Source organism: Apodemus sylvaticus, chromosome 1, assembly GCF_947179515.1.
Source record: "Apodemus sylvaticus chromosome 1, mApoSyl1.1, whole genome shotgun sequence".
In the NCBI taxonomy this organism is placed as follows: domain Eukaryota; kingdom Metazoa; phylum Chordata; class Mammalia; order Rodentia; family Muridae; genus Apodemus; species Apodemus sylvaticus.
In genome coordinates this window covers 86,079,547-86,105,551 of record NC_067472.1, presented here as the reverse complement: position 1 = coordinate 86,105,551, position 26,005 = coordinate 86,079,547, and the positions used below count along the sequence as shown (strand labels likewise).

At 38.4% G+C, this 26,005-nt stretch overlaps 1 protein-coding gene across 4 annotated transcripts in view; it reads left to right on the top strand.

Annotated features, from left to right (window-relative positions):
- Rexo5 (RNA exonuclease 5) overlaps window positions 1-26,005 on the top strand; it is an 80,190-nt gene that overhangs the window by 36,478 nt on the left and 17,707 nt on the right. For all 4 annotated transcript variants that reach the window (XM_052200192.1, XM_052200183.1, XM_052200211.1 and 1 more), the window contains 5 exons: window positions 14,624-14,728; window positions 15,937-16,074; window positions 24,731-24,823; window positions 25,333-25,549; window positions 25,739-25,926. In XM_052200192.1, coding sequence (XP_052056152.1) covers window positions 14,624-14,728; window positions 15,937-16,074; window positions 24,731-24,823; window positions 25,333-25,549; window positions 25,739-25,926 — 741 coding nt within the window. The remainder of the gene's footprint in view (window positions 1-14,623; window positions 14,729-15,936; window positions 16,075-24,730; window positions 24,824-25,332; window positions 25,550-25,738; window positions 25,927-26,005) is intronic.

Here is a 26,005-nt window from a genome sequence, read left to right as displayed (position 1 = left end):
ATTTGTCAATTCTTGATCTTAGAGCATAAGCTATTGGTGTTCTGTTCAGGAAATTTTCCCCTGTGCCCATGTCCTCAAGAGTCTTCCCCAGTTTCTTTTCTATTAGTTTCAGTGTGTCTGGTTTTATCTGAAGGTCCTCGATCCACTTGGACTTGAGCTTAGTACAAAGAGATAAGAATGGATCAATTTGCATTCTTCTGCATGCTGACCTCCAGTTGAACCAGCACCATTTGTTGTAAAGGCTATCTTTTTTCTACTGGATTGTTTCAGCTCCTTTGTCAAAGATCAAGTGACCATAGGTTTGTGGGTTCATTTCTGGGTCTTCAATCCTATTCCATTGATCTACCTGCCTGTTACTGTACCAATACCATGCAGTTTTTAACACTATTGCTTTGTGGTACTGCTTGAGGTCTGGGACAATGATTTCCCTGGAGGTTCTTTTACTGTTGAGAATAGTTTTAGCTATCCTGTTTTGTTGTTGTTGTTGTTGTTTGTTTGTTTGTTTGTTTTTGTTATTCCAGATGAATTTGAAAATTGCTCTTTCAAACTCAATGAAGAACTGAATTGGGATTTTGAAGGGGGTTGTATTGAATCTGTAGATTGCTTTTGGCAAGATGGCCATTTTTACTATATTAATCTTACTAATCCACTAGCATGGAAGATTTTTCCATTTTCTGAGGTGGTCTTCAATTTCCTTCTTCAGAGACCTGAAGTTCTTGTCATACAGATCTTTCACTTGTTTGGTTAGAGTCACCCCAAGATACTTTATATTGTTTGTGGCTATTGTGAAGGGTGTCATTTCCCTAATTTCTTTCTCAACCTGCTTATCCTTTGGGTATAGGAAGGCTGCTGATTTGCTTGAGTTGATTTTATTACCTGCCACTTTGCTGAAGTTGTTTATCAGCTGTAGGAGTTCTCTGGTAGAGTTTTTTAAGTGGTCACTATCATATCATCTATCACTATCATATCATCTGCAAATAGTGATAGTTTGACTTCTTCCTTTCCAATTTGTATCCCTTTGACCTCCTTATGTTGTCTAATTTCTCTAGCTAGAATTTCAAGTACTATATTGAAAAGATATGGAGAGAGGGGGCAGCCTTGTCTAGTCCCTGATTTTAGTGGGATTGCTTCAAGTTTCTCTCCATTTAGTTTGATGTTGGCTACCGGTTTGCTGTATATTAGTTTTACTATGTTTAGGTATGGGCCTTGAATTCCTGTTCTTTCCAAGACTTTTAGCATGAAAAGATGTTGAATTTTGTCAAATGCTTTTTCAGCATCTAATGAAATGACCATGTGGTTTTTTTTCTTTGAGTTTGTTTATGTAGTGGATTGCATTTTTTTGGATTTCCATATATTGAACCATCCCTGCATCCCTGGGATGAAGCCTACTTGATCATGGTCAATGACTGTTTTGATGTGTTCTTAGATTTGATTGGCAAGAATTTTATTGAATATTTTTGCGTCGATATTCTTAAGGGATATTTGCCTGTAGTTCTCCTTATTTTTTAGATCTTTGTGTGGTTTTGGTATCAGCGTTATTGTAGAACAAGTTGGGTAGTATTCCTTCTGTTTCTATTTTGTGGAATAATTTGCAGCGTATTGGTGTTAGGTCTTCTTTGAAGGTCTGACAGAATTCTGCACTAAAACCATCTGGTCCTGTGCTTTTTTTGGCTGGAAGACTTTCTATGACCCCATCTATTTCTTTAAGGGTTATGGGACTGTTTAGATGATCTATTTGGTCCTCATTTAATTTTGGTATTTGATATCTGTCTAGGAAATTGTCCATTTCCTCCAGATTTTCCAGTTGTGTTGCTTATAGACTTTTGTAGTAGGATCTGATGACTTTTTGAATTTCCTCCGTTTCTGTTGTTATATCTCCCTTTTCATTTCTAATTTTCTTAATTTGGATACTGTCTCTGTGCCCTATGGTTAGTCTGGCTAAGGGTTTATCTATCTTGTTGATTTTCTCAAAGAACCAGCTCCTGATTTTGTTGATTCTTTGTATGGTTCTCTTTGTTTCTACTTGATTGATTTCAGCTCTTGAGTTTGATGATTTCCTGTCTTCTACTCCTTCTGGGTGAATTAGCTTCTTTTTGTTCCAGGGCTTTCAAGTGTGTCGTTAAGCTTCTAGTGTATGATCTCTCCATTTTCTTTTTGGAGGCACTCAGGGCTATGAGTTTTCCTCTTAGCACTGCTTTCATTGTATCCCATAGATTTGGGTATGTTGTGTCTTCATTTTCATTAAATTCTAAGAAGCCTTTGATTTCTTTATTTCTTCTTTGGCCAAGGTATCATTGAGTAGAGTATTGTTCAGCCTCCATGTGTATGTGGGCTTTCTGTTGTTTTTGTTGCTATTGAAGACCACTCTTATTCCATAGTGATCTGATAGGAGGCATGGGATTATTTCAATCTTCTTAAATTTGTTAAGGTCTGTCTTGTGACCAACTATATGATCAATTTTGGAGAACGTTCCATGAGGTGCTGAGCAAAAGGTATATTCTTTTGCTTTAGGATAAAATGTTCTATATATTTCTGTTAAATCCAATTGGTCCAAAGCTTCAATTAGTTTCACTGTGTCCCTGTTTATTTTCTGTTTTCCTGATCTATCCATTGAGGAGAGTGGAGTGTTGAAGTTGCCCACAATTATTGTGTTAGGTGCAATGTGTGCTTTGAGCTTTAGTAAAGTTTTTCTTTTTTTTTTTTTTTTTTAAGAATGAGGATGCCCTTGCATTTGGAACATAGATGTTCAGAATGGAGAGTTCTTCTTGGTGGACTTTTCCTTTGACCAGTAAGAAGTAGACACATGTTCCACTATGTTCATAGCTGCCCTATTTATAATAGCCAGAAGCTGGAAAGAACCCAGATGTCCCTCAATGGAGGAATGGATACAGAAAATGTATATTTGCACAATGGAATACTACTCAGCAATTAATAACAATGAATCCATGAAATTCTTAGGCAAATGTTTAGATCTCGAAAATATTATCCTAAGTGAGGTAACCCAGTCACAAAAGAACACACATGGAATACAGTCACTGATAAGTGGATATTAGCTCAGAAACTGAATACCCAAGACACAATTCACAAATGCCTCCCAAGAAGAAGGAAGGAGAGGTCCCGGATCCTGAAAAGGCTTGTTCCAGCATTGTAGGGGAGTACCAGGACAGAGAAGTAGGAGGGGGCCGGACGGTGGTGGCACACGCCTATAATCCCAGCACTCTGGGAGGCAGAGGCAGGCGAATTTCTGAGTTTGAGGCCAGCCTGGTCTACAGAGTGAGTTCCAGGACAGCCAGGGATATTCAGAGAAACCCTGTCTCGAAAAAAATCCAAACTCCAAAAATCAAAAAAGAAGAAAGAGGAGGAGGAGGAAGAAGAGGAGGAGGAGGAGGAGGAGGAGGAAGAAGAAGAAAGAAGAGGAAGAAGAAGAAGGAGGAGGAGGAGGAGGAAGAAGAAGAGGAAGAAGGAAGAAAGTAGAAGTAGGAGGGCGCTGATAGAATGGGAGGAGGGAAGGGGGCTTAGGGAACTTAAAGGGAGGGGAGAACCAAGAAAATCATTAGGAATGTAAACATAGAATATAGAAAAAAGAATTGCCTGTACTTCACTAAGGATGGAAATACAAAGGAGAAATTTAACAATACAACATAGTGTGTGGTGTTTCAGCAGGGAGGTGCAGAGGGAGAAGACAAGGAAACGGTAAAGAGGAGAAGAGTGAAGAGGAGAGAAAAAGAGGAGAGGGGAGGGGAAAGGGAGGAGGGAGGGGAGGGGAGGGAAAGGAAGAAAAATCAGTAGGGAGGCAGGGGGACAATTCTTAAAAACAGGTACACTGAATTTGCTATGTAATTATATTCCAATATATGTAAATATAAAATATAAAGTATTATATTAAATTATCCAAGGCTACTAACATTCTTTTTTTTAAAAAAAAAGTGTCCTTCCATGTCTCTTTTGATGACTTTAGGTTGAAAGTCAATTTTATATATTAAAATGGCTACTCCAGCTTGTTTCTTAAGACCATTTGCTTGTAAAATTGGTTTCCAGCCTTTTACTCTGAGGTAGTGTTTGTCTTTGATACTGAGGTGTGTTTCCTGTAAGCAGCAAAATGTAGGGTCCTGTTTATGTATCCAATCTGTTAGTCTATGTCTTTTAATTGGGGAATTGAGTCCATTGATGTTTAGCTTTTTCTTTCATCGCTCTGCTTTTGTTTGGGGACTCTTGCTGTCATTGCATTAGGATGCTGAGAGTCCCACAGATCACTGCTATTCATTTTCTCCCAGGTTTTTCTCTCTCTTTTATTTTTTTATTCGATATAATTTTTTATTTACATTTCAAATGATTTCCCCTTTTCTAGCCCCCCACTTCCTGAAAGTCCTGTAAGCCCCCTTCTCTTCCCCTGTCCTCCCACCCACCCCTTCCCACTTCCCCGTTCTGGTTTTGCAGAATACTGCTCCACTGAGTCTTTCCAGAACCAGGAGCCACTCCTCCTTTCTTCTTGTACCTCATTTGATGTGTGGATTATGTTTTGGGTATTCCAGTTTTCTAGGTTAATATCCACTTATTAGTGAGTGCATACCATGATTCACCTTTTGAGTCTGGGTTACCTCACTTAGTATGATGTTCTCTAGCTCCATCCATTTGCCTAAGAATTTCATGAATTCATTGTTTCTAATGGCTGAATAGTACTCCATTGTGTAGATATACCACATTTTTTGCATCCACTCTTCTGTTGAGGGATACCTGGGTTCTTTCCAGCATCTGGCAATTATAAATAGGGCTGCTATGAACATAGTAGAGCATGTATCCTTATTAAATGGTGGGGAATCCTCTGGGTATATGCCCAGGAGTGGTATAGCAGGATCTTCTGGAAGTGAGGTACCCAGTTTTCGGAGGAACCGCCAGACTGATTTCCAGAGTGGTTGTACCAATTTGCAACCCCACCAGCAGTGGAGGAGTGTTCCTCTTTCTCCACATCCTCTCCAACACCTGCTGTCTCCTGAATTTTTAATCTTAGCCATTCTGACTGGTATAAGATGAAATCTCAGGGTTGTTTTGATTTGCATTTCCCTAATGAGTAATGAAGTTGAGCATTTTTTAAGATGCTTCTCCGCCATCCGAAGTTCTTCAGGTGAGAATTCTTTGTTTAACTCTGTACCCCATTTTTTAATAGGGTTGTTTGGTTTTCTGGAGTCTAACTTCTTGAGTTCTTTATATATATTGGATATTAGCCCTCTATCTGATGTAGGATTGGTGAAGATCTTTTCCCAGTTTGTTGGTTGCCGATTTGTCCTCTTGATGGTGTCCTTTGCCTTACAGAAACTTTGTAATTTTATGAGGTCCCATTTGTCAATTCTTGCTCTTAGAGCATAAGCTATTGGTGTTCTGTTCAGAAACTTTCTCCCTGTACCGATGTCCTCAAGGGTCTTCCCCAGTTTCTTTTCTATTAGCTTCAGAGTGTCTGGCTTTATGTGGAGGTCCTTGATCCATTTGGATTTGAGCTTAGTACAAGGAGACAAGGATGGATCAATTCACATTATTCTGCATGCTGACCTCCAGTTGAACCAGCACCATTTGTTGAAAAGGCTATCTTTTTTTCCATTGGATGTTTTCAGCCTCTTTGTCGAGGATCAAGTGGCCATAGGTGTGTGGGTTCATTTCTGGATCTTCAATCCTGTTCCATTGATCCTCCTGCCTGTCACTGTACCAATACCATGCAGTTTTTAACACTATTGCTCTGTAGTATTGCTTGAGGTCAGGGATACTGATTCCCCCAGACTTTCTTTTGTTGCTGAAAATAGTTTTAAATATCCTGGGTTTTTTGTTGTTCCAGATGAATTTGGTAATTGCTCTTTCTAACTCTGTGAAGAATTGAGTTGGGATTTTGATGGGTATTGCATTGAATCTGTGTATTGCTTTTGGCAAAATGGCCATTTTAACTATATTGATTCTACCGATCCATGAGCATAGGTGGTTTTCCCATTTTTTGAGGTCTTCTTCCATTTCCTTCTTCAGAGTCTTGAAGTTCTTGTCATACAGATCTTTTACATGTTTGGTAAGAGTCACCCTAAGATACTTTATACTGTTTGTGGCTATTGTGAAGGGGGTCATTTCCCTAATTTCTTTCTCAGCCTGGTTATCCTTTGAGTATAGGAAGGCCACTGATTTGCTTGAGTTGATTTTATAACCTGCCACTTTGCTGAAGTTGTTTATCAGCTGTAGGAGCTCTCTAGGGGAGTTTTTTGGGTCACTTAGGTAGACTATCATGTCATCTGCAAATAATGATAGTTTGACTTCTTCCTTTCCGATTTGTATCCCTTTGACCTCCTTATGTTGTCGAATTGCCCGAGCTAGTACCTCAAGTACAATATTGAAAAGATAAGGAGAAAGGGGGCAGCCTTGTCTGGTCCCTGATTTCAATGGGATTGCTTCAAGTTTCTCTCCATTTAGTTTGATGCTGGCTACCGGTTTGCTGTATATTGCTTTTACTATGTTTAGGTATGGGCCTTGAATTCCTGTTCTTATCAAGACTTTAAGCATGAAAGGATGCTGAATTTTGTCAAATGCTTTTTCAGCATCCAATGAAATGACCATGTGGTTTTTTTTCTTTGAGTTTGTTTATGTAGTGGATTGCATTGATGGATTTCCGTATATTGAACCAACCCTGCATTCCCGGGATAAAGCCTACTTGATCATGGTGGATGATCGTTTTGATGTGTTCTTGGATTCGGTTGGCAAGAATTTTATTGAGTATTTTTGCATCGATGTTCATAAGGGAAATTGGTCTGAAGTTCTCTTTCCTTGTTGGATCTTTGTGTGGTTTTGGTATCAGCGTAATTGTGGCTTCGTAGAAGGAATTGGGTTGTGTTCCTTCTGTTTCTATTTTGTGGAATAGTTTGAAGAGTATTGGTGTTAACTCTTCTTTGAAGGTCTGATAGAATTCTGCACTGAAACCATCTGGTCCTGTGCTTTTTTTGGTTGGAAGACTTTCTATGACTCCTTCTATTTCTTTAGGCATTATGGGACTGTTTAGATGGTCTAGTTGGTCCTGATTTAATTTTGGTATTTGGTATCTGTCAAGGAAATTTTCCATTTCCTCCAGATTCTCCAGTTGTGTTGAGTAAAGGCTCTTGTAGTAGGATCTGATGATTTTTTGGATTTCCTCAGTTTCCGTTGTTATATCTCCCTTTTCATTTCTAAGTTTGTTAATTTGGATACTTTCTCTGTGCCCTTTGGTCATTCTGGCTAAGGGTTTATCTATCTTGTTGATTTTCTCAAAGAACCAGCTCCTGGTTTTGTTGATTCTTTGTATGGTTCTCTTTGTTTCTACTTGATTGATTTCAGCCCTGAGTTTGATGATTTCCTGCCTTCTACTCCTCCTGGTTGAAATAGCTTCTTTTTGTTCCAGGGCTTTCAGGTGTGTCATTAAGCTGGTAATGTATGCTCTCTCCATTTTCTTTTTGGAGGCACTCAGGGCTATGAGTTTTCTTCTTAGCACTGCTTTCATTGTGTCCCATAGATTTGGGTATGTTGTGTCTTCATTTTCTTTGTGTTCTAAAAAGTCTTTAATTTCTTTCCTTATTTCTTCCTTGACCAAGGTATCATTGAGTAGAATATTGTTCAATTTCCACGTGTATGTGGGTTTTCTGTTGTTTTTGTTGCTATTGAAGACCACTTTTACTCCATAGTGATCAGATAGGAGGCATGGGATTAGTTCGATCTTCTTATATTTGTTGAGGTCTGTCTTGTGACCAATTATATGGTCGATTTTGGAGAAGGTACCATGAGGTGCTGAGAAAAAGGTATATTCTTTTGCTTTAGGATAGAATGTTCAATATATATCTGTTAAATCTAATTGGTCCAAAGCTTCAATTAGTTTCATTGTGTCCCTGTTTAGTTTCTGTTTTCCTGATCGGTCCATTGAGGAAAGTGCAGTGTTGAAGTCACCCACAATTAATGTGTTAGGTGCAATGTGTGCTTTGAGTTTTAATAAAGTTTCTTTTACGAAAGAGGGTGCCCTTGCATTTGGGGCATAGATGTTCAGGATTGACAGTTCTTCTTGTTGTATTTTTCCTTTGACCAGCAAGAAGTGTCCCTCAGAGTCTCTTTCAATGACTTTGGGTTGAAAGTCAATTTTATCTGATATTAAAATGGCTACTCCAGCTTGTTTCCTGAGACCATTTGCTTGTAAAATTGTCTTCCAGCCTTTGACTCTAAGGTAGTGTTTGTCTTTGACCCTGAGGTGTGTTTCCTGTAAGCAGCAAAATGTAGGGTCCTGTTTACCTATCCAGTCAGTTAGTCTGTGTCTTTTTATTGGGGCATTAAGTCCATTGATGTTAAGAGATATTAAGGAATAGTGATTGTTACTTCCTATCATTTTTGACGTTATTTTTTAAATTTGATTGCTTAACTTCTTTTGGGTTTGATGAAAGGTTACTATCTTGCTTTTTCCAGGGTGAAGTTTCCCTCCTTGTATTGGTGTTTTCCTCCTATTATCCTTTGTAGGGCTGGGTTTGTGGATAGATATTGGGTAAACTTGGTTTTGTCATGAAATATCTTAGTTTCTCCATCTATGGTGATTGAGAGTTTGCTGGATATAGTAGTTTTGGCTGGCATTTGTGTTTTCTTAGAGTCTGCATGAGATCTGCCCAGGACCTTCTAGCCTTCATAGTCTCAGGTGAGAAGTCTGCTGTGATTCTGATAGGTCTTCCTTTATATGTTACTTGTCCTTTTTCTCTTACTGCCTTTAATATTGTTTCTTTGTTTAGAACATTTGGTGTTTTGATTATTATGTGACGGGACGTATTTCTGTTCTGGTCCAGTCTGTTTGGAGTTCTGTAGGCTTCTTGTATATTCATGGGCATCTCTCTCTTTAGGTTAGGGAAGTTTTCTTCCATAATTTTATTGAAGCTATTTTCTGGCCCTTTAAGTTGTAAATCTTCACTCTCATCTATGCCTATAATCCTTAGGTTTGGTCTTCTCATTGTGTCCTGGATTTCCTGGATATTTTGGGTTACAAGCTTTTTGCATTTTGCATTTTCTTTAACTGTTGAGTCCATGGTTTCTATGGAATCTTCAGCATCTGAGATTCTTTCTTCTATCTCTTGTATTCTGTTGTTGATATTTGCATCTCTGTCCCCTGATTTCTTCCCAAGGCTTCCTATCTCCAAAGTTGTCTCCCTTTGAGTTCTCTTAGTTGTTTCTACTTCTGATTTTAGATCCTGGATGGTTTTGCTTAGCTCCTTCACTTGCTTGTTTGTGCTTTCCTGTAATTCTTTAAGAGATTTTTGTGTTTCCTCTTTCATGACCTCAGCCTGTTGACCAAAGTTCTCCTGTATTTCTTTAAGTGTTTTTTGCGTTTCGTCATTATTGGCTTTTGTATTCTCCTGGATTTCATTCAATGATTTTTGTGTTTCCCTTGCAAGGGCTTCTAACTTTTGATCCATTTTCTCCTGAATTTCTTTAAGTATGTCCTTCATGTGTTCCTGTACCAGCATCTTGACCAGTGATTTTAAATCCAAATCTTGTTTTACTGGTGTGATGGTGTATCCAGGACATGCTGGTAGAGGAGAATTGGGTTCAGATGTTGCCATATTGCCTTGATTTCTGTTACTGACGTTCCTGCGTTTGCCTTTTGCCATCTAGTTCTCACTGGTGTTAGTTGGTCTTGTCAGTGCTGGACTCACCAGTGCAAGCTGTCCCTTCCCAGGTGGCCTCTGGTGCACAGCTTACCTCCTGCACTGCCTGGAGACAGGGTGCTGTTGCCCAGGCTGTTCAGATCCTGAAGCAGACACCCGAAGGCTCCCGCTGGGGCCCGCTGGATTCACCGGAGCACACCGACTTCTCCCAGCTGGCCGCCCGGAAGCCCCTCTTGCCTCTTGCAGGACCTGGAGATGTGGTTTTGCTGCCCAGGCTGATCTGGATCCAGAAGCGGAGAGAGTTGAGCTGAGGGCTCCTGCCAGAGGCCTCAGGACTGAGACCCAAGCTCTGGGCCGCAGGAGCAAGCCGCCTCTCTCTGTTTTATAATAGATAATTTTTCATTTTTAATTTCTTCAGGCTTCATCATAATCACATCCAGTTAGTAATCGCATCCATTAAACTTTTACTTCAAATATTATAACTTTAATATTAAAAGTTAAATAGGCTTTCTTATATCTTCCATGCCTCTAAAAATATACTCAGACCTTTTTTCCTTTTTTCTGGAATATAGTTATAATAACTGTTTTAACTTTTTTACATATTTGATTATCTGTGCCATTTCTCTATTAGCTTTAAGTTATTTCTGATCTTGTAAATTGTGTTTTTATGTTCTTCACATGCCTGGTAGCTTTTTTTTTTTTGTCTTCCGTGCTAGATACAGTAAATTTTATTTGATTGCTATTATATTCTTTTATGTCTTTATAAATATTTGTGAGCTTTGCTTTGAATGTGGTAGTTTTCTGAAAACAATGTTCCTTTAGGCTTTTGCATTTAATCTTTTTAGATAGAACCATGTCAGTTTTCACCCAACTTCTGATTAAAAAATCAAACTTAATATTTGATGGTACAAGGATCGTGAGATTTTGTGCTCTAGTGTGGGGAACTCTAAAGTACTCTTCACCTTGTGTGAGTTTTTGGAAATGTTCCTAGCAGTCCTTTAGGATGTTTTCTTTCTTTCATTTTTTTCCCTGAACCTTACATAGTTTATTTACATAGGTGCACTGTAAACATGAATATTTGAGAGTTAAATCTCTTTGCATGTCTCTAGTTCAATGTATAGCTCTTCACTCAGTGACACTCTAGCCAGCAGATTGTCCCATTTTTCTGTAGTCTGGAAATGTTCTCTAGGGAGCAAGCTGGATTACAGGATTCATTGTGATCGTTTCCCATTATTTTCTTCTTTTTCTAGTGTCCTAAGATTACTCTTTTTCACCCCTCTTTTCTGATCACCTCTCTACCTGGCATAGATTTTAAGTACTTTGTGGGGATATGTATTTATATGGTTACAGGTACATGAATGCGTGTGTGTATATACATGTTGAAGTCAGAGAATTTCAGGGATTATCCCTTAGGTGCTTTTTACCTTTGGTTTGAGATAGTCTCTCTCATTAGCTAAAGAACTTTGCCAGCTAGGCTAGATTGGAAGAAACTATCTGGTGAGTTTCCAAGAGTCTGCTTGCCTCTGTCTCCCATCTCACCACCACTGGGACTGCAAACAAATGTCACTAATGCTAGTGTTTTATGTAGTTTCTTGATAGTGAACTTAGGTTTTGATACTTGCAAGGAAAGTGATTTACCAACTGAAACATCACCCAACCATCATTAATTTTTAATAGACTTAAATTTTTAGATAAGTTTTAGTCATGGGAAAATTGCCTGCAAAGAACATATTCCATTTCTCCTCTGCCTCTATACATGCATAACCTCTACCACAGTCAACAGTCTAGTCTAGACTTTTGCCATCAGTGAATCCACACTACACATCCTTATCACCCAAAATTCATTATTTATATTAGGGCTCATTCTTGATGTTATATGTGCTATAGATTTTGACCAATGTTTGATGATATATATATATATACCATTATAATATAGAGTAGTTTCATTACACTATATTAAACATTTTATGATAAATGTACGTTGCTAATTCATTCTTTTCCCTAGAAATCACTGATTTTTTTTTTTTTGGCTCAATAGTTTTGCCTTTTCCACAGTATCCCATAGTTGGAATCAATATATATTAGGAAGCCTTTCATATAGATTTATTTTACTTAGTAGTGTTCACATTTCCTCCATGTCTTTTCAGTGCTTTTTAATGATTTCTGTTTTTAATGTCTGAAATACTATATTGTTCATTCTGCAGTTTTCATACCCATGGATGAAATAATGCACCATGAATTCAACCAACCATGAATCAGAAATAATAACTGTACATGTAAAGACTTTACTTTCTTATTGTTCCTTAGCAGTGCAGTAGAACAACTATTTATCTAGCATTTATATTTTCTTAAATAATATAATCTAGAGATGGTGACTCAAAGTATACAACAGAGTATATACAGATCAAATGTAAATATTATATCATTTTATGTTAAGTAATATAAGTAATCTTAAAGATGGTGACTCAAAAGGTATACAAGAAAGTTTATACAGGTCAAAGCCAAATGCTCTGCCATTATATATTAGAGTCCTGGAGCATAATGTGGTGGTATAATCTCAACATTCAGAAGACAGATATTTAGAAGGCAGAGACAAGAGTTCAGACTATTCCTAGATCTACACTTTTCCATATTCAGTTTATGAAGTTACATTTTCTTTGTTTACTTAGGCTGTTTCCTTGTCTCTTTGTATGCTGTGTGAATTTATTATTAAGACAGACATTTTTAAAAGTAACCAGTTCTAGTATGAGGAGATGATTTAATAGGTAAAGCACTTATCTCACAAATTAAGCGTCAGCATTCAGATTCCCTTGTATTATAATTGTTCTGTTACTATGATAAAACACTGACCAAAATTCAGCTTGTGGGTTATAGTGTATCAGTGAGGGAAGCCAGGTCAGGAACTTGAAGTAGAAACTCTGGAGGAATACTTCTTGGTGGTGCTCTCCAGCACATGTTTAGCTATACATCTTGGACTACCAGTCCCAGAAGTGGTGTCACCCTCAGTGTGTTGGGCCCTGTACATAAATTAACAGAACAATTCCGCAGACATGCCCACAGGACAATCTACTCTAGGCAGTTCCTCAGTGGAGACTTTCCTTTCAGATGACTGTAGGCTATGTCAATTTGAGAATTAAAGATAACAGGAACACCATGTAAAAAGCCAGGCATGGTGGAGTCTGCAGAGAGGCAGAGATAGATAAAAGATAAATGGAGTATGCTGACTTGCCAGACTAGCTAAAACTGAGAACCCAGGCTCAACAAAATGCCCTGCCTCAAAGTGACTGAGGGAGATACCTTACTATCAACCTCAGGCCTCCACATTCATGCACACATGTGTACAATAACAAGCAAAAATGTCCATGCACACAAATATGCAAGAGAGAGGGTGGGAGGGGCCGCCAGTTCTGGTTCGGTGCTCTGCTTCATGCAATATCTCCTACACTTCAGGATTATGTTGTCCGGAAGTCTGACTACATTTTTTAACTATCTCAACTCTTTTGGCAGTTTGATGCTGCTCATTTCTTATACCTCATGGCATCTTCCTGTGGAACTACATCTCCAATGTGACATAGTAATCATTTTTTAATGATTTCTAAACAAGTCCTCTAGTCCTGTCAGGTCTCCAAATCCAATGAGAAGAAACCAGTTTCTCAGGCAGCCTATGGGTTCTCCAGATTTGGGGCACTTTGTTTACATTCTAAGAGAGGATCTCTGGAGTGGAAAGTTGCCTTCCCATTAAGCCCCTGTTAGTTCAGAGAAACAGGGGAAGGGAGAGCAGTGGGAACATAGAATACTGCAGTGTCATTTTCCCATTCACCAGCATGCCTTACCCGCCACCCAAGTGCTGAAGTTAGAGGTATATACCCCACCACTCTGTTTACAGTACTTGGGTTGGGGGGGGGGGGCTTGTTTGTTTGAGACTAATTTTATGGAGAAGGGATGAATTTATAATAATATCAGGAAAGGTTAGCATATGTCCTCTCTCTCTCTCTGCAAGAGCTTTAATTTACCTTTTTATTTTCATCTCTGCTGCATCCACAAAGGGCAGCAACCTTTTTTCCATACACTTAATGCTGTTTCCTGGCTGCCAGGCTTCTTAGGCAGGTGTTATGAAATATCAATGTTGTGACATTTTTTTTTTTGCATTTATTGAGACTTTTTCTCTCTAGGAGGTGCTTCTGTTTGTACTTCACCTAATTCTTTCAGGCCATTGATTGTCGTCCTCCCTATACACCCCTGCCACCAATGTCTCTTAACCATCCTTTCTTCTTTATTCACTGACTTGCAATAATGTGTAATGACAGGAGCCTTTGTTAGAATTTATATTCTTACTTACAAGTAATTTGAAGCTTGTGTAGTAATCACGTTCTGTAATATTTAAAGTATGACTCATATGTGTTATGTATTATCTCTATGGCTTTTATGTGATAGTAGAGAGTTGAACCCATTGTCTTGTGTATGATAAGAGCGGATCCACTAAGCTCTAGTCATAGCCCTTTTAGTTTGGATATAGAGTCTCAGGAAGTTGCCCTGCCCATCTGTGAACTCAGTTTATAGTGTGGTCTTGAACTTGATATTCTCAGCCTCTATGTGGTTGGGGGTATAACCCTGGACCTCCAGGCCTGTTGCAAGCAAGTCTTATATTCTTAGAAGGGGTACATTGCTTCTGAGGTTCTACAATATCAGGTTGGCCTATGATGTGGATGTAACAAGTTCCCTCCATCTTAAAAATTCATTTCATATGTTGTTCTTGGACAGAGAACAAGTAGTAAGGACAGATAGTATTTGGGGTCTTAGTGAAAGGCCAAGAAGCAGTGATTTAATGACTTTTCTAAGAGACTGCTGTTGCCATTTTTCTCTAGAACTGGATCTAGCTGTGTATCACTTTAGGGTATGAGTAAAAGGCAGCTTTATATTACTGTGGTTCTCGGAGGGAGTTGAGTAAGTCCTGGTTCCTAACTCATCTCATCTGTTCTATCTGTTCTCTCCAGGTGCTTGAACAAGCCAGAGTGGAAGTCCCTTTGTTCCCCTTCAATATTGTGCAGTTCTCTTTTCAGCCCTTTCCACCCCTCTTCGCTGAGGAGTTGAAAAACAGTGTAAGTAGATGGCTTCTGCTGAAGTGTGTGATAACTTACAACCTCCCTTCATTAAGGAAAGTAATGCACACTTGATTAGATTCACATCTTTCTCCAAATTATTTCAATAAACATCAACATTTGAAAAATATGTTTTATAAAGCAAGAATTAGATTGATTACATGGTTTTACAGCTTAACTTTATGTATGTGTTTAGTGTATGTGTATATGCATAGATGTGTGGGTGGGTGAGTACCCATGCCCATCATGCACAGGCAAGGTCAGAGGTCATCATTCAGTAGTTTCTTTTATCTCTTTTAGCTTATTTTGTGAGACAGAGTGTCTCACTGAATCCACAGGTCACTTCCTTGGTCCCCTGGTTTTACCTGCCAGCTCTAGGATTAGAGGCATGTGCCATTCGCACCCTGGTTTTCATGTGGGTGCTGGTGACTTGAACTCAAGTCAGCAAGCAGGCACTTTATCCATTGAGCTGTTCCCCAGCCCATTGTTACAACTTTATGTTTTATTTGATTTAAAATGCATCCTTTATATTATTATTTAGTTTATTTTTCTTATTTTTAAGGTATGTAAGGTATTCTTCTGTACTTATTATTGAGAGCATTTGGGTTTTTAATTTTTTCTATTATAAATAAATGTTTCTATTATAAATTATGTTGCATCCTTGAATATAAACTGTTTGTTTATTTTCTTTGTTTCTTGTTATTTGAGATAGGGTCTTTATGTAATCCTGGCTGTCATGAAATGATCTCTCTCTCTCTCTCTCTCTCTCTCTCTCTCTCTCTCTCTCTCTCTCTCTCTCTCTCTCTCTCTCTGTCCAAGGCTAGCCTCATACAGAGATCCTCTTACCTTTGCCTCCCACCTATGCCTACACCTATGGTAACTTTTTAAAGGTTTATTGATTTTATTTTTTATGTGTGAATGTTTTCTCTGCAAGTGTGTATGTGTTTCACATTTGTACTTGGTGCCCTTGGAGGTTAGAGGAGGGCAACAGGTTCCCTGGAACTGGAGTTATAAATGATTACAAACCACCACGTGAGTGCTGGGTACCAAACCTAGCCCTTCTGCAAGAGCAACAAATGCTCTTAACTACTAGGCCATATTTTCAGACTTTTAATAACTGAAGTTATTTGAAAAAGTAAGACATGCTTTGCCTTATGGTTTCAGTTCCTTTTCACATCTACCTCTTTGTTTTATTATTTGTCCTATAGATGAAGACCAAGTGGACACAGATGTCAACTGTCTATGCTGGGCCATTTAGCAAAGATTGTAACGTCGGGGCTCTGAAGAAGGTGTTTGGTAGCTTGGGTCCAGTACAGTCAATAACTCTTGTTCTTGAAACTTACAGGGTAAGATGAAAAAATTAAGGTTTTTGACCTAGAAAAATCAGGTGATGTGGGAGCTGTGCAGTTAATAGTGCAGTGAATTTGAATGTCCCTAGCTCTTTGTGACTCATAAATAATCAGGTTTTCCAGAATTTATGTTTTTGTGTATTTATAATTTTTATTTTGTTTTCTTTAAAGAGAAATCTGCCATGTAGGCCAGACAAAAATATGTCTACTGAAGCCAGGCATGGTAGCACATGTCTTTACTCTGAGAACTCCAGGAGGCAAAACAACAAAATCCCTGCTATTTGAATGTAGCCTTTGTGCTTTCTGATTATGACCTCACTATATTCCTAACCACTTTTTATTTTAGGCAACGGAACTCATTGCATATTCTATGTTGGTATAAGATATGCTACTACTGCCATCTGAGTAGCTGGAATTATATAGGTGTATGCCACCACACACTATACCCAGCTCCAATTCAATTTTCTTTCTTTCTTTCTTTCTTTCTTTCTTTCTTTCTTTCTTTCTTTCTTTCTTTCTTTCTTTCTTTCTTTCTTTCTTTCTTTCTTCCTTCCTTCCTTCCTTCCTTCCTTCCTTCCTTCCTTCCTTCCTTTCTTTCTTTCTTTCTTTCTTTCTTTCTTTCTTTCTTTCTTTCTCTCTTTCTCTCTCTCTCTCTCTCTCTCCTTCCTTCCTTCCTTCCTTCCTTCTTTCCTTTTTAAAGAAAAAGTTATTTAGTATGTTAAAGGTACTATAAGCCTGTTGTTCTTATTTTAATTCCCCAGTCTCTTGAAGTAAATTTTGTATATTGGATTTTTATTAATTAATTTATTTACTTTCTATCCTGATCACAGTTTCTCTCTCCTTCTCTTCCCAGTCTCTCCCTCTCCCCTCCCCTCCCCCATGCCTTCTTCCCTTCCTCCTCAGAGAAGAGGTGGCCTCCCATGGATATCAGCTCACCTTGGCATATCAAGTTGTACTGGGACTAGGTGTATTTTTGTCTATTGAGGTTGAACAAGGCAGCCCAGTTAGGAGAAAGGGATCCAAAGGCAGGCAGCAGAGTCAGAGACAGGCCCTAAGGAACTATGTCTATCCCATGCATGGTCTCTGGTTGGTGGTTCAGTCTCAGTGAATGCTTATGGGCTCAGGTTAGTTGATTCTGTAGCTTTTCTTGTGGTTTCTTGACCTCTCTGGCTCCTTCGAGCCTACCTCCCTCTCTTCCAAAGACTCCCCATGCTCAGTTGTGGCTCTGCATCTCTTTCCATCAGATGCTGGGTGAAGCCTCTCAGATGACAGTTACCCTAGATTTTCTCTCTGCAAGTGCAGCAGAATATCACTAACAGTGTCTGGGTTGGCTCTCTCCCATGGCATGGGCCTCAAGTTGGGCCAGTCATTGGTTAGCCATCCCCTCAATCTCTGCTCCCTGCACATAATGTGGGCAGGAAAAATTATAGGTCGAAGGTTTTGTGGATGGGTTAATGTTCTCATCCCTACTTCAAAAGTCTTAGAGATGACCTGTTCAGTTTCCATATCCCCTATTGCTAGGAGTCGTAGCTAGGGTTACCCTCATAGATTCCTGGGAGTTTCTATTGTCCTATGTTTCTAGCTTCTCTCAGAGATGCCAGTTTTCTCTCCCTCTGTCTCTTCAACACTTGATCCCTCCTGTTGTCTTCCCCACCCCTTCTTGCACCCAGTTTTCTCCCTCAGTTGATCCCCAGTGTCTTGTTTTATTCCTCCTTCTCAGTGAGATTCAAGCATCCTCCCTTGGGCCCTCCTTGTTACGTAGCTTCTTTGGGTCTGTGGTTTGTAGCATGGTTTAGAAGTGAGTACATACCTTGTGTGTCTTTCTGGGTCTAAGTTACCTCACTCAGGAAAATCTCTTCTAGTCGGGCGGTGGTGGTGCACGCCTTTAATCCCAGCACTTGGGAGGCAGAGGCAGGTGGATTTCTGAGTCCGAGGCCAGCCTGGTCTACAGAGAGAGTTCTAGGATAGCCAGGGCTACACAGAGAAACCCTGTCTCGAAAAAACCAAAAAAAAAAAAAAAAAAAAAAAAAAAAAGAAAGAAAAGAAAAGAAAGAAAAAGAAAAAAGGAAGATCTAGTTCTATTTCCCTGCAAATTTCATGATTTCATCATTTTTAATAGCTGAGTAATACTCCATTGTGTAAATGTACCACATTTCTTTATCCTTCAGCTATAGGACAGCTACATTGTTTGCAGTTTCTGGCTATTATTGTTAAAGCTGCTAGGAACACAGTTAACAAGTGTCCTTGTGGTATTGTGGAACATATTTTGAGTATATACTCAGGAGTAGTCTATCTGGGTCTTGAGGTAAAACTATTTTCTATTTCTAAGAAATCACCAGATTGATTTCCAGAGTGGTTGTACAACTTTGCATTCCCACCAGCAATAGAGGAGTGTTCCTCTTGCTCCACTTCTTCACCAACATGAGCTGTCACTTGAGTATTTGATCTTAGCCAATCTGGCAAGTGTAAAATGTAATCTCAGAGTCCTTTTGATTTTCATTTCATTGATATTGGACATTTCTTTAAGTGTTTCCTAACCATTAGAGAACTCTGTTTAGCTTTGTACCCCATCTTTTAACTGGGTTATTTGATTTGTTGATATCTAATTCCTTGAGTTTTTTATATATTTTGGATATCTGTCTCTGTCAGATGTAGGGTTGGTGAAGATCTATTCCCATTCTGCAGGCTGCTGTTTTGTCTATGTCAGTGTCCATTGCCTTACAGAAACTTTTCAGTTTCATGAGTTTCCATTTATTAATTGTTGATCTTAGTGCCTGGGCTGTTGGTATTCTGTTCAGGAAAATTTCCCCTGTGCCAATGCATTTGAGGCTATTCCCTACTTTCTCTTCTATCAGATTTAGTATATCTGGTTTTATCTTGAAGTTTTTGATCCACTTGGACTTGAATTTTGTGCAGGGTGATGGATTTGGATCTGTTTGCATTCTTCTACTTGCAGACATGCAGTTTGACCAGCAACATTTATTGAAGATGCTTTCTTTTGTTTTTTTTTCCCCATTGTTTTGGCTTCTTTCAAATCAAGTGTCCATAGGTGTATGGGTTTATTTCAGGATCTTCAATTTGATTCCATTTATCAACCTGTCTGTTTTAAGTGCAGTTTCTATTACTATTACTCTGTAGTACAACTTGAGATTAGGGATAGTAACATCTCCAGTTCTTTTTATTGTGTAGCATTGTTTTAGCTATCCTGTGGTTTTGTTGTTGTTTGCTTGTTTGTTTTTCCATATGAAGGTGAGTGTTGTTCTTTTAAAGTCTGTACAGAATTATGTTGGATTTGATGGGAATTGTGTTGTATCTGTATATTGCTTTTGGTAGAATGGCCATTTTTACTGTTAATCTACCCACCCATGAGCATGAGAGATCTTTCTTTCTTATGATATCTTAGTCAGTTTCTTTCTTCAGAGACTTGAAGTTCTTGGCATGAAGGTCTTTCTTCAGAGACATGAAGTTCTTCAGAGACTTGAAGGTCTTTCACTTGCTTGGTTAGATTTACACCAAGATATGTTATATTATTTGGTGCTATTGTGAAGGGTGTTGTTTTCCTAATTTCATTCTCAGCCTGTTTATCTTTTCTATAAAAGAAGGCTACTGATTTTTTTTTTTAGTTAATTTTGTATCCAGACACTTTGCTGAAGGTGTGTATCAGCTGTAGGGGTTCCCTGGTAGACTTTTTGGGATCACTTACGTATACTATCATATCATCTGTGAATAGCAATACTTTGACGTCTTCCTTTCCAATTTGTATCCCCTTATTACTCTAGCTAAAACTTCAAGTTTTATTGAATAGATACAGAGAGCAGGCAATCTTGTATTATTCCTTATTTTAGTAGAATTGCTTTAAGTTTCTTTCCATTTAATTTGATATTGACTATCAGCTTGTTATCTATTGCCTTTATAGTGTTTAGGTATGTACCTAGTATCTCTGATCTCTCCAAGACTTATTTTCTCATGGAGGAGTGTTAGATTTTGTCAGAGCCTTTTTCAGCATCTAATGAAATGATCATGTGGAGTTTTTTCCCTGTTTATTCATATGATGGATTACATTGATAGATTTTCATATGTTGTACACCCTTGCATCCCTGGGATGAAGCCTACTTGCTCATGGTGGATAATGTTTTTGATGTTTTCTTGGATTCAGTTTGCAAGTATTTTATTGACTATTTTTGCATCAATGTTCATAAGGGAAATTGGTCTGAAATTCTCTTTTTGTTGAGTCTTTATGTGACAGTGACTTCCTATAATTAGTTTGGCAGTATTCCTTTTGTTTCTATTTTATGGATTAGTTTGAGGAGTATTGGTATTTGCTCCTCTTTGAAAGTCTGGTAGAATTCTGTACTAAAGCATCTGATCGTGGGCTTGCTTGGGGGGGGGGGGGCAGGAGAGAAACTTTTAATGACTGCTTCTATTTTCTTAAGGGTCTACCTGATCTTGATTTTACTTTGGTAGGTGGTATCTATCAAGAAAATGTCTTTTATTTAGATTTTCCAATTTTGTGGCATTCAGGTTTTTAAAGTAAGATCTAATGACTTGTTGGATTTCCTCTGTGTCTATTGTTACGTCCCCCTTTTAATTCCTGATTTTGTTAATTTTGATATTTTCTCTCTGCTCTTTAGTTTGGTAAGTAAAGGTTTGTCTATCTTGTTGACTTTCTCAAAGAACCAACTTTTGTATTTTTTTTTTGTATTGTTCTCTTTGTTTCTAATTTATTGATTTCAGCCCTGAGTTTATTTCCTGCCATCTGCTCCTCTTGGGCATGTTTGCTTCTTTTTGTCTAGAACTTTCGGGGTACTGTTAGTTACTAGTATGAAATTTCCCCAATTTCTTTATGAAAGCACTTAGTGCAGTGGACTTTTTTCTTAGCACTGCTTTCATTGTGTTCTTTAAGTTTGGGTATATTGTGCATTCATTTTCATTGAAGCCTAGAAAGTCTTCAATTTCTTTTTCTTCCCTGACCCAGTCATTGGTCACTGAATATAAAGTTGTTCAGTTTCCATGAATTTGTAGGCTTTCTGTTGTTGTTCAAGTCCAATTTTAATCCATGGTTGTCAGAAAAAGTATAAAGGATATTTCAGTTTTCTTGTGCTTTTGAGACTTGCTTTGTGATTGAGTATATGGTCAATTTTGGAGAAGTTTCCATGAGGAAACTGAGAAGCTGAGAAGGTATATTCTTTTGTGTTTGGGTAAAATGTTCTGTAGCTATCTATCAGGTCCATTTTATTAATAACTTCTGTTCATTTCATTATTTCTGCTTAGTTTATGTCTCTATGACCTGTCCACTGGTGAGAGTGGGGTGTTGAGTATTCCACTATTAATGTTTGGGGTTTGGTGTGTGATTTAAGCTTTAATAATGTTTATGTAGTACATTTAGTACAAATATGGATGCCCTTGCATTTGGGGCATAGTTACTCAGAATTGAGATGTCATCTCAGTGGTTTTTTCTTAAGTGTCCTTCCCCATCTCTTTTGCTTAATTTTGGTTAAAAGTCTATTTTGCTAAATATTAGAATGGCTATTCCAGTTTGCTTCTTGAGTCTGCTTTCTTGGAAAATCTTTTTCCAACCCTTTACTTTGAGGTAATGTCTGTCTTTGTTGATAAGGTATATTGCTTGAATGCAGCAGAATGATGGGTTCTGTTAGCCTGTGTCTTTTTTTATTGGGAAATTGAATCATTGATGTTAAGAAGTATTAATGACCAATGATCATTAATTCCTGTGATGGTAGTTCATGTGTGGCTGTGTACACATGTATGTGTGTATAAGAGTACATGCATGCATTTCCCTTCTTTTGGTTTTCTGGTGTAGGAATTATTTCCTGTGTTTTCATTAACCTCCTTGGGTTAGAGTTTTCCTTGTATCTTCTATAGGGCTGGATTTGTAGATATATATGGTTTAAATCTGGTTTTGTCATGGAATATCTTTTCTCCATTGATGGTGATTGAAAGTATTGCTAAGTATAGTAGTCTGGACTGGCATCTGTGCTCTCTTAGAGACTGTAAGATACCTATAGACCCTTCTTGCTTTTAGAGTCTCTGTTGAGAAGTTGGGTGTAATTCTGATAGGTCTGCCTTTATATGTTACTTGGCCTTTTCCCCTGCAGCTTCTAATATTCTTTCTTTGTTCTGTATATTTAGTGTTTTGGTTATGGTTATTATGTAGCAAGAGAATTTTCTTTTCTGGTCCAATCTATTAGGTGTTCTGTAAGCTTCTTGTATGTTTATAGGCATATCTTTCTTTAGGTTGGGGATATTTTCTTCTTTGAAGTTGTTGAGAATATTTTCTGGACCTTATAGCTAGGAATCTTCTTTCTTCTATTCCTATTAATATTATGTTTGGTCTTATCATAGTGTCCCCAAATTTCCATGATGTTTTGTCTCAGGAACTTTCATATATAACATTTTCTTTAACTGATGTATCAGTTTCTTCATATCTTTTATGCCTAAGATTCTCTCTTCTATCACTTGTATTCTGTTGGTGATACTTTCGTCTGTAGTTCCTGTTCTTTTCCCTAGGTTTTTCATCTCCAAGATTCCCTCAGTTTGTGTTTCCTTTATTGCTTCTATTTCTATTTTTAGGTCTTGAACAGTTTTATTCATTTCCTTCACCTGTTTGTATTTTTCTGTATTTCTTTAAGGGATTTTATTCATTTCCTCTTTACATCCCTTTATTATCTTCATAAGGTTGGACTTTTAGGTCATCTTCTTGTTCTTCTGCTGTGTTAGGGTATCCAGGGCTTGCTGTGGTAATATAGCTGGACTTTGGGGGTGCCATATTGTCCTGGATCGTGCTGATGGTGTTCTTATGCTGGCTGTTAGCCATCTGGTTGTCCCTGATGTTCGCAGTCCTGCAGGAATACAGGGAGAGTTGTGGGCCAGAAATGAAGTGCAGGGGACAGGGCACAGGTTGTCACTGCTGGGTGTGCCATAAGAGAACATAGCAGGCAAGGAGCTGGGGCAGAGTCCTACCTAATTGTCCAAGGTGCTGGCAGGCCTCCTGGAATTCTGGCATAGCCAGGGGCCAAAAAATGGAGTTCAGAGGACAGGGTGTATCTCTCTACTGCTGGGACCCGGCAGGCAGGTGATTGGGAGGAGGAGGCATCGCACCTGGTTGTCCTTAGTGCCTGCAGGCCTCGGGGAATGCAGAGGTGTGTAGGGGTGGGGGACAGACAGATGTACAGATGACCAGGATTTTTTTATTATAAATATTCTGAAAGATTTTAATTATTAAAAAATCTATTTCAATAAAAAGGAAAAATTAATTATTTAAATACTTATATATGATCTTTAAATTTATATAGTTCAAAAGACTAAGTAAGTAAACCCCATTTTTTTTGGTCATAAATCAATGAATGATTGACGTTGACATCTGAAGTAATAGTATAAGTATAAAAGATGACAAGAATTAAAACTAGAAACAGATAACAATACTAGAAGCAGGGTGTGTTGGCACATGGAGGCAGAGGCAAGACAATTACTGCATAGTCAAGGCCTGCCTGGTCTAGTTCTAGGTCAGCCAGGCCTACATAGTGAGACTCTTTGTCCAAGAAGAAAGTGATAGCTATAGAAAATTATATAGTAAATAGTAAAGATGGAGGCTCCCGGAGGAGGACTCCATCAGCTAAGTAAAGGAGTAGGAGAAAATGTTACTACATACATATTTTTTGTACCTTTAGAATGTGAAACTGGAGCAACTCATAACCTGGTATAATAATAACTATGAAAGTGAAAGAAAAACATAAGGACTTCCAAAGTTACTTTTTTGTTCTTATAGCTAAAAATACAGATATTATCTCTGAGAATAGACTTAGAATTGACAAGACAGTAACCACTTATTTTTCCCTGCTAGCATTTTGTTGTTATTGTTATTTGTTTTTGTCTAATGCACATCAGATGGAATTTCCATTTCTAACCCTTTAAATTTGCATTAGTGTCTTCTTTCTTTTTTGTTACTCTGCATTGGTGTCATTTTCAAAATTGTATTCAAAACATTTTTTTCATAAAATGTCTGTAGAACTTTTCTCCTTGATGATATGTAGGACAGATGATTACAGGGATTTAGCTACTTTGAGTCATAAGGCAGATAATTTAAAAATATAGCCTAGGCAGTGGAAGAACAGCTTCTCAAGTGGACTGGAATGCTATCTAAAAATTAAGTTATTCAGACATCTGGGAATCTCTCCCAGCCTGTGACATACATGAATGACCTTAGTGCTTTGTAATAAATTTGAAGAGCAAGTCAGAGGGTATGAGTTTGCTAGTTTCCCTTGTACTACTATTAACAATGGGCTCTGATTTTTAAATGGAAAAATGAAAGTTATTGTCTTAAAATTAATTCATGAACTTTGGTGATTTTACTTAAAGTTGACTGACAAATGTTGGGATTTTTGCTTTTAGAGTTTAAAACTCTCAACAGTGCCCAGGTAGCCCTTGAAATTCTCAAAGGCAAAGACTGGAAGTTGAAAGGCAGAAATGCCCTAACCCCAAGGCACCTTCAGGCATAGCTCAAGGACATACATCCCGAACCAGCACTTTCTGGCCCATCACATCTAAAGGCATCCACTATGATCTATATCCCTCAGCCCCTTTCTCTAGCAGTTTTAGTTGGAAAGTAACAATGGTGAAAACCTTGTTCTTTCTGCAGCCTTACTTCTCTATACAGTATGAAGTCCTGGAAGCTGCTCAGTTGGCTATAGAGACCATGAATGGCACTCTATTAGAAGGTTCCTATATCAAGGTAAGGTGGCCAAAGCTGAAATCAGTCCCCTTCATCTAGGCAAGGTTTACAGCGCTCTGTAAGTAGGGACATTCTAGAGATGCCCAGGCATGAGACAGTGTATCAGATGCCTTCAGTCAAGACTCTGTATCTTTAGTTTTATAAAACTCAGTCTGAGATAGACTAGAGTCTTTACCGTATTCTTCATTAGTTGTCCTTGTCCCTGGAAGGTCTGGTCTGAGTGGCTATTATGAGTCTGCTCGTTCCTGTAGCTTTCAAGGAGGTAAGGTAGTGGGATTGTGAAGTTCTTTTGGTACAGGTAAACAAAATTTCAATGGAGGGAGGAGGCAGGGAACTGGAGAAGGTATAAAAATATGTATTTATATGTTTATCAGTTACGTCCACAATCAGTTCTTTGAAGCACTTATTGGCCTCCTTATAGATTAGGAAGCTGCAAAATTAACTTTTGATGTAAAACATGACTGAGGATTAGTTAAAATGACAATTTTGTACCATCCTTCCTTGGTTAGGTGCACAGGCTTGTAACAGAATTCACTCTTGAGTGTGACACCCTTGTAAGAGAGCTAGAGCAAGATTCTGAGAATCAAGGTACTATATATGTGGCTGGAATCGGTGAAACCTTTAAAGAACACCTGTTGGAGCAGTCCAACCTCTTCCCTGACCTGGAAGCTGTGATCCTGCCTAAAGAGGTTAAAAGCAGAAAGCAAAAAAACTACTGTTTCCTGAGTAAGTCTTACCATTAAATGCATCCTTAAAGGAAATTGGAGATAATAACATATCAGAGAAGGGATTCATCAAACAAACTCTCCTAGAGTAGACAAGGGTGGAGCTTCTAATTCTGTCCTGTTCCCATGCCTTAGCTGTTGATCTGCTTTTTTGACCCTCAATAACAAATGTTGGGATTTTTGCTTTTAGAGTTTAAAACTCTCAACAGTGCCCAGGTAGCCCTTGAAATTCTCAAAGGCAAAGACTGGAAGTTGAAAGGCAGAAATGCCCTAACCCCAAGGCACCTTCAGGCATGGCTCAAGGACATACATCCCGAACCAGCACTGCCTATGGGGCTTCGAATTGTACCCCCTCTCTTGGAGAGGCACATCGTCAGGGTAAGTGTGTGTGTCCTGGGGTCAGTGGGTTAGGTAGCTGCTTGGGTTTCTGGTTCTAGACACAGAGGTCTTTGGAGCA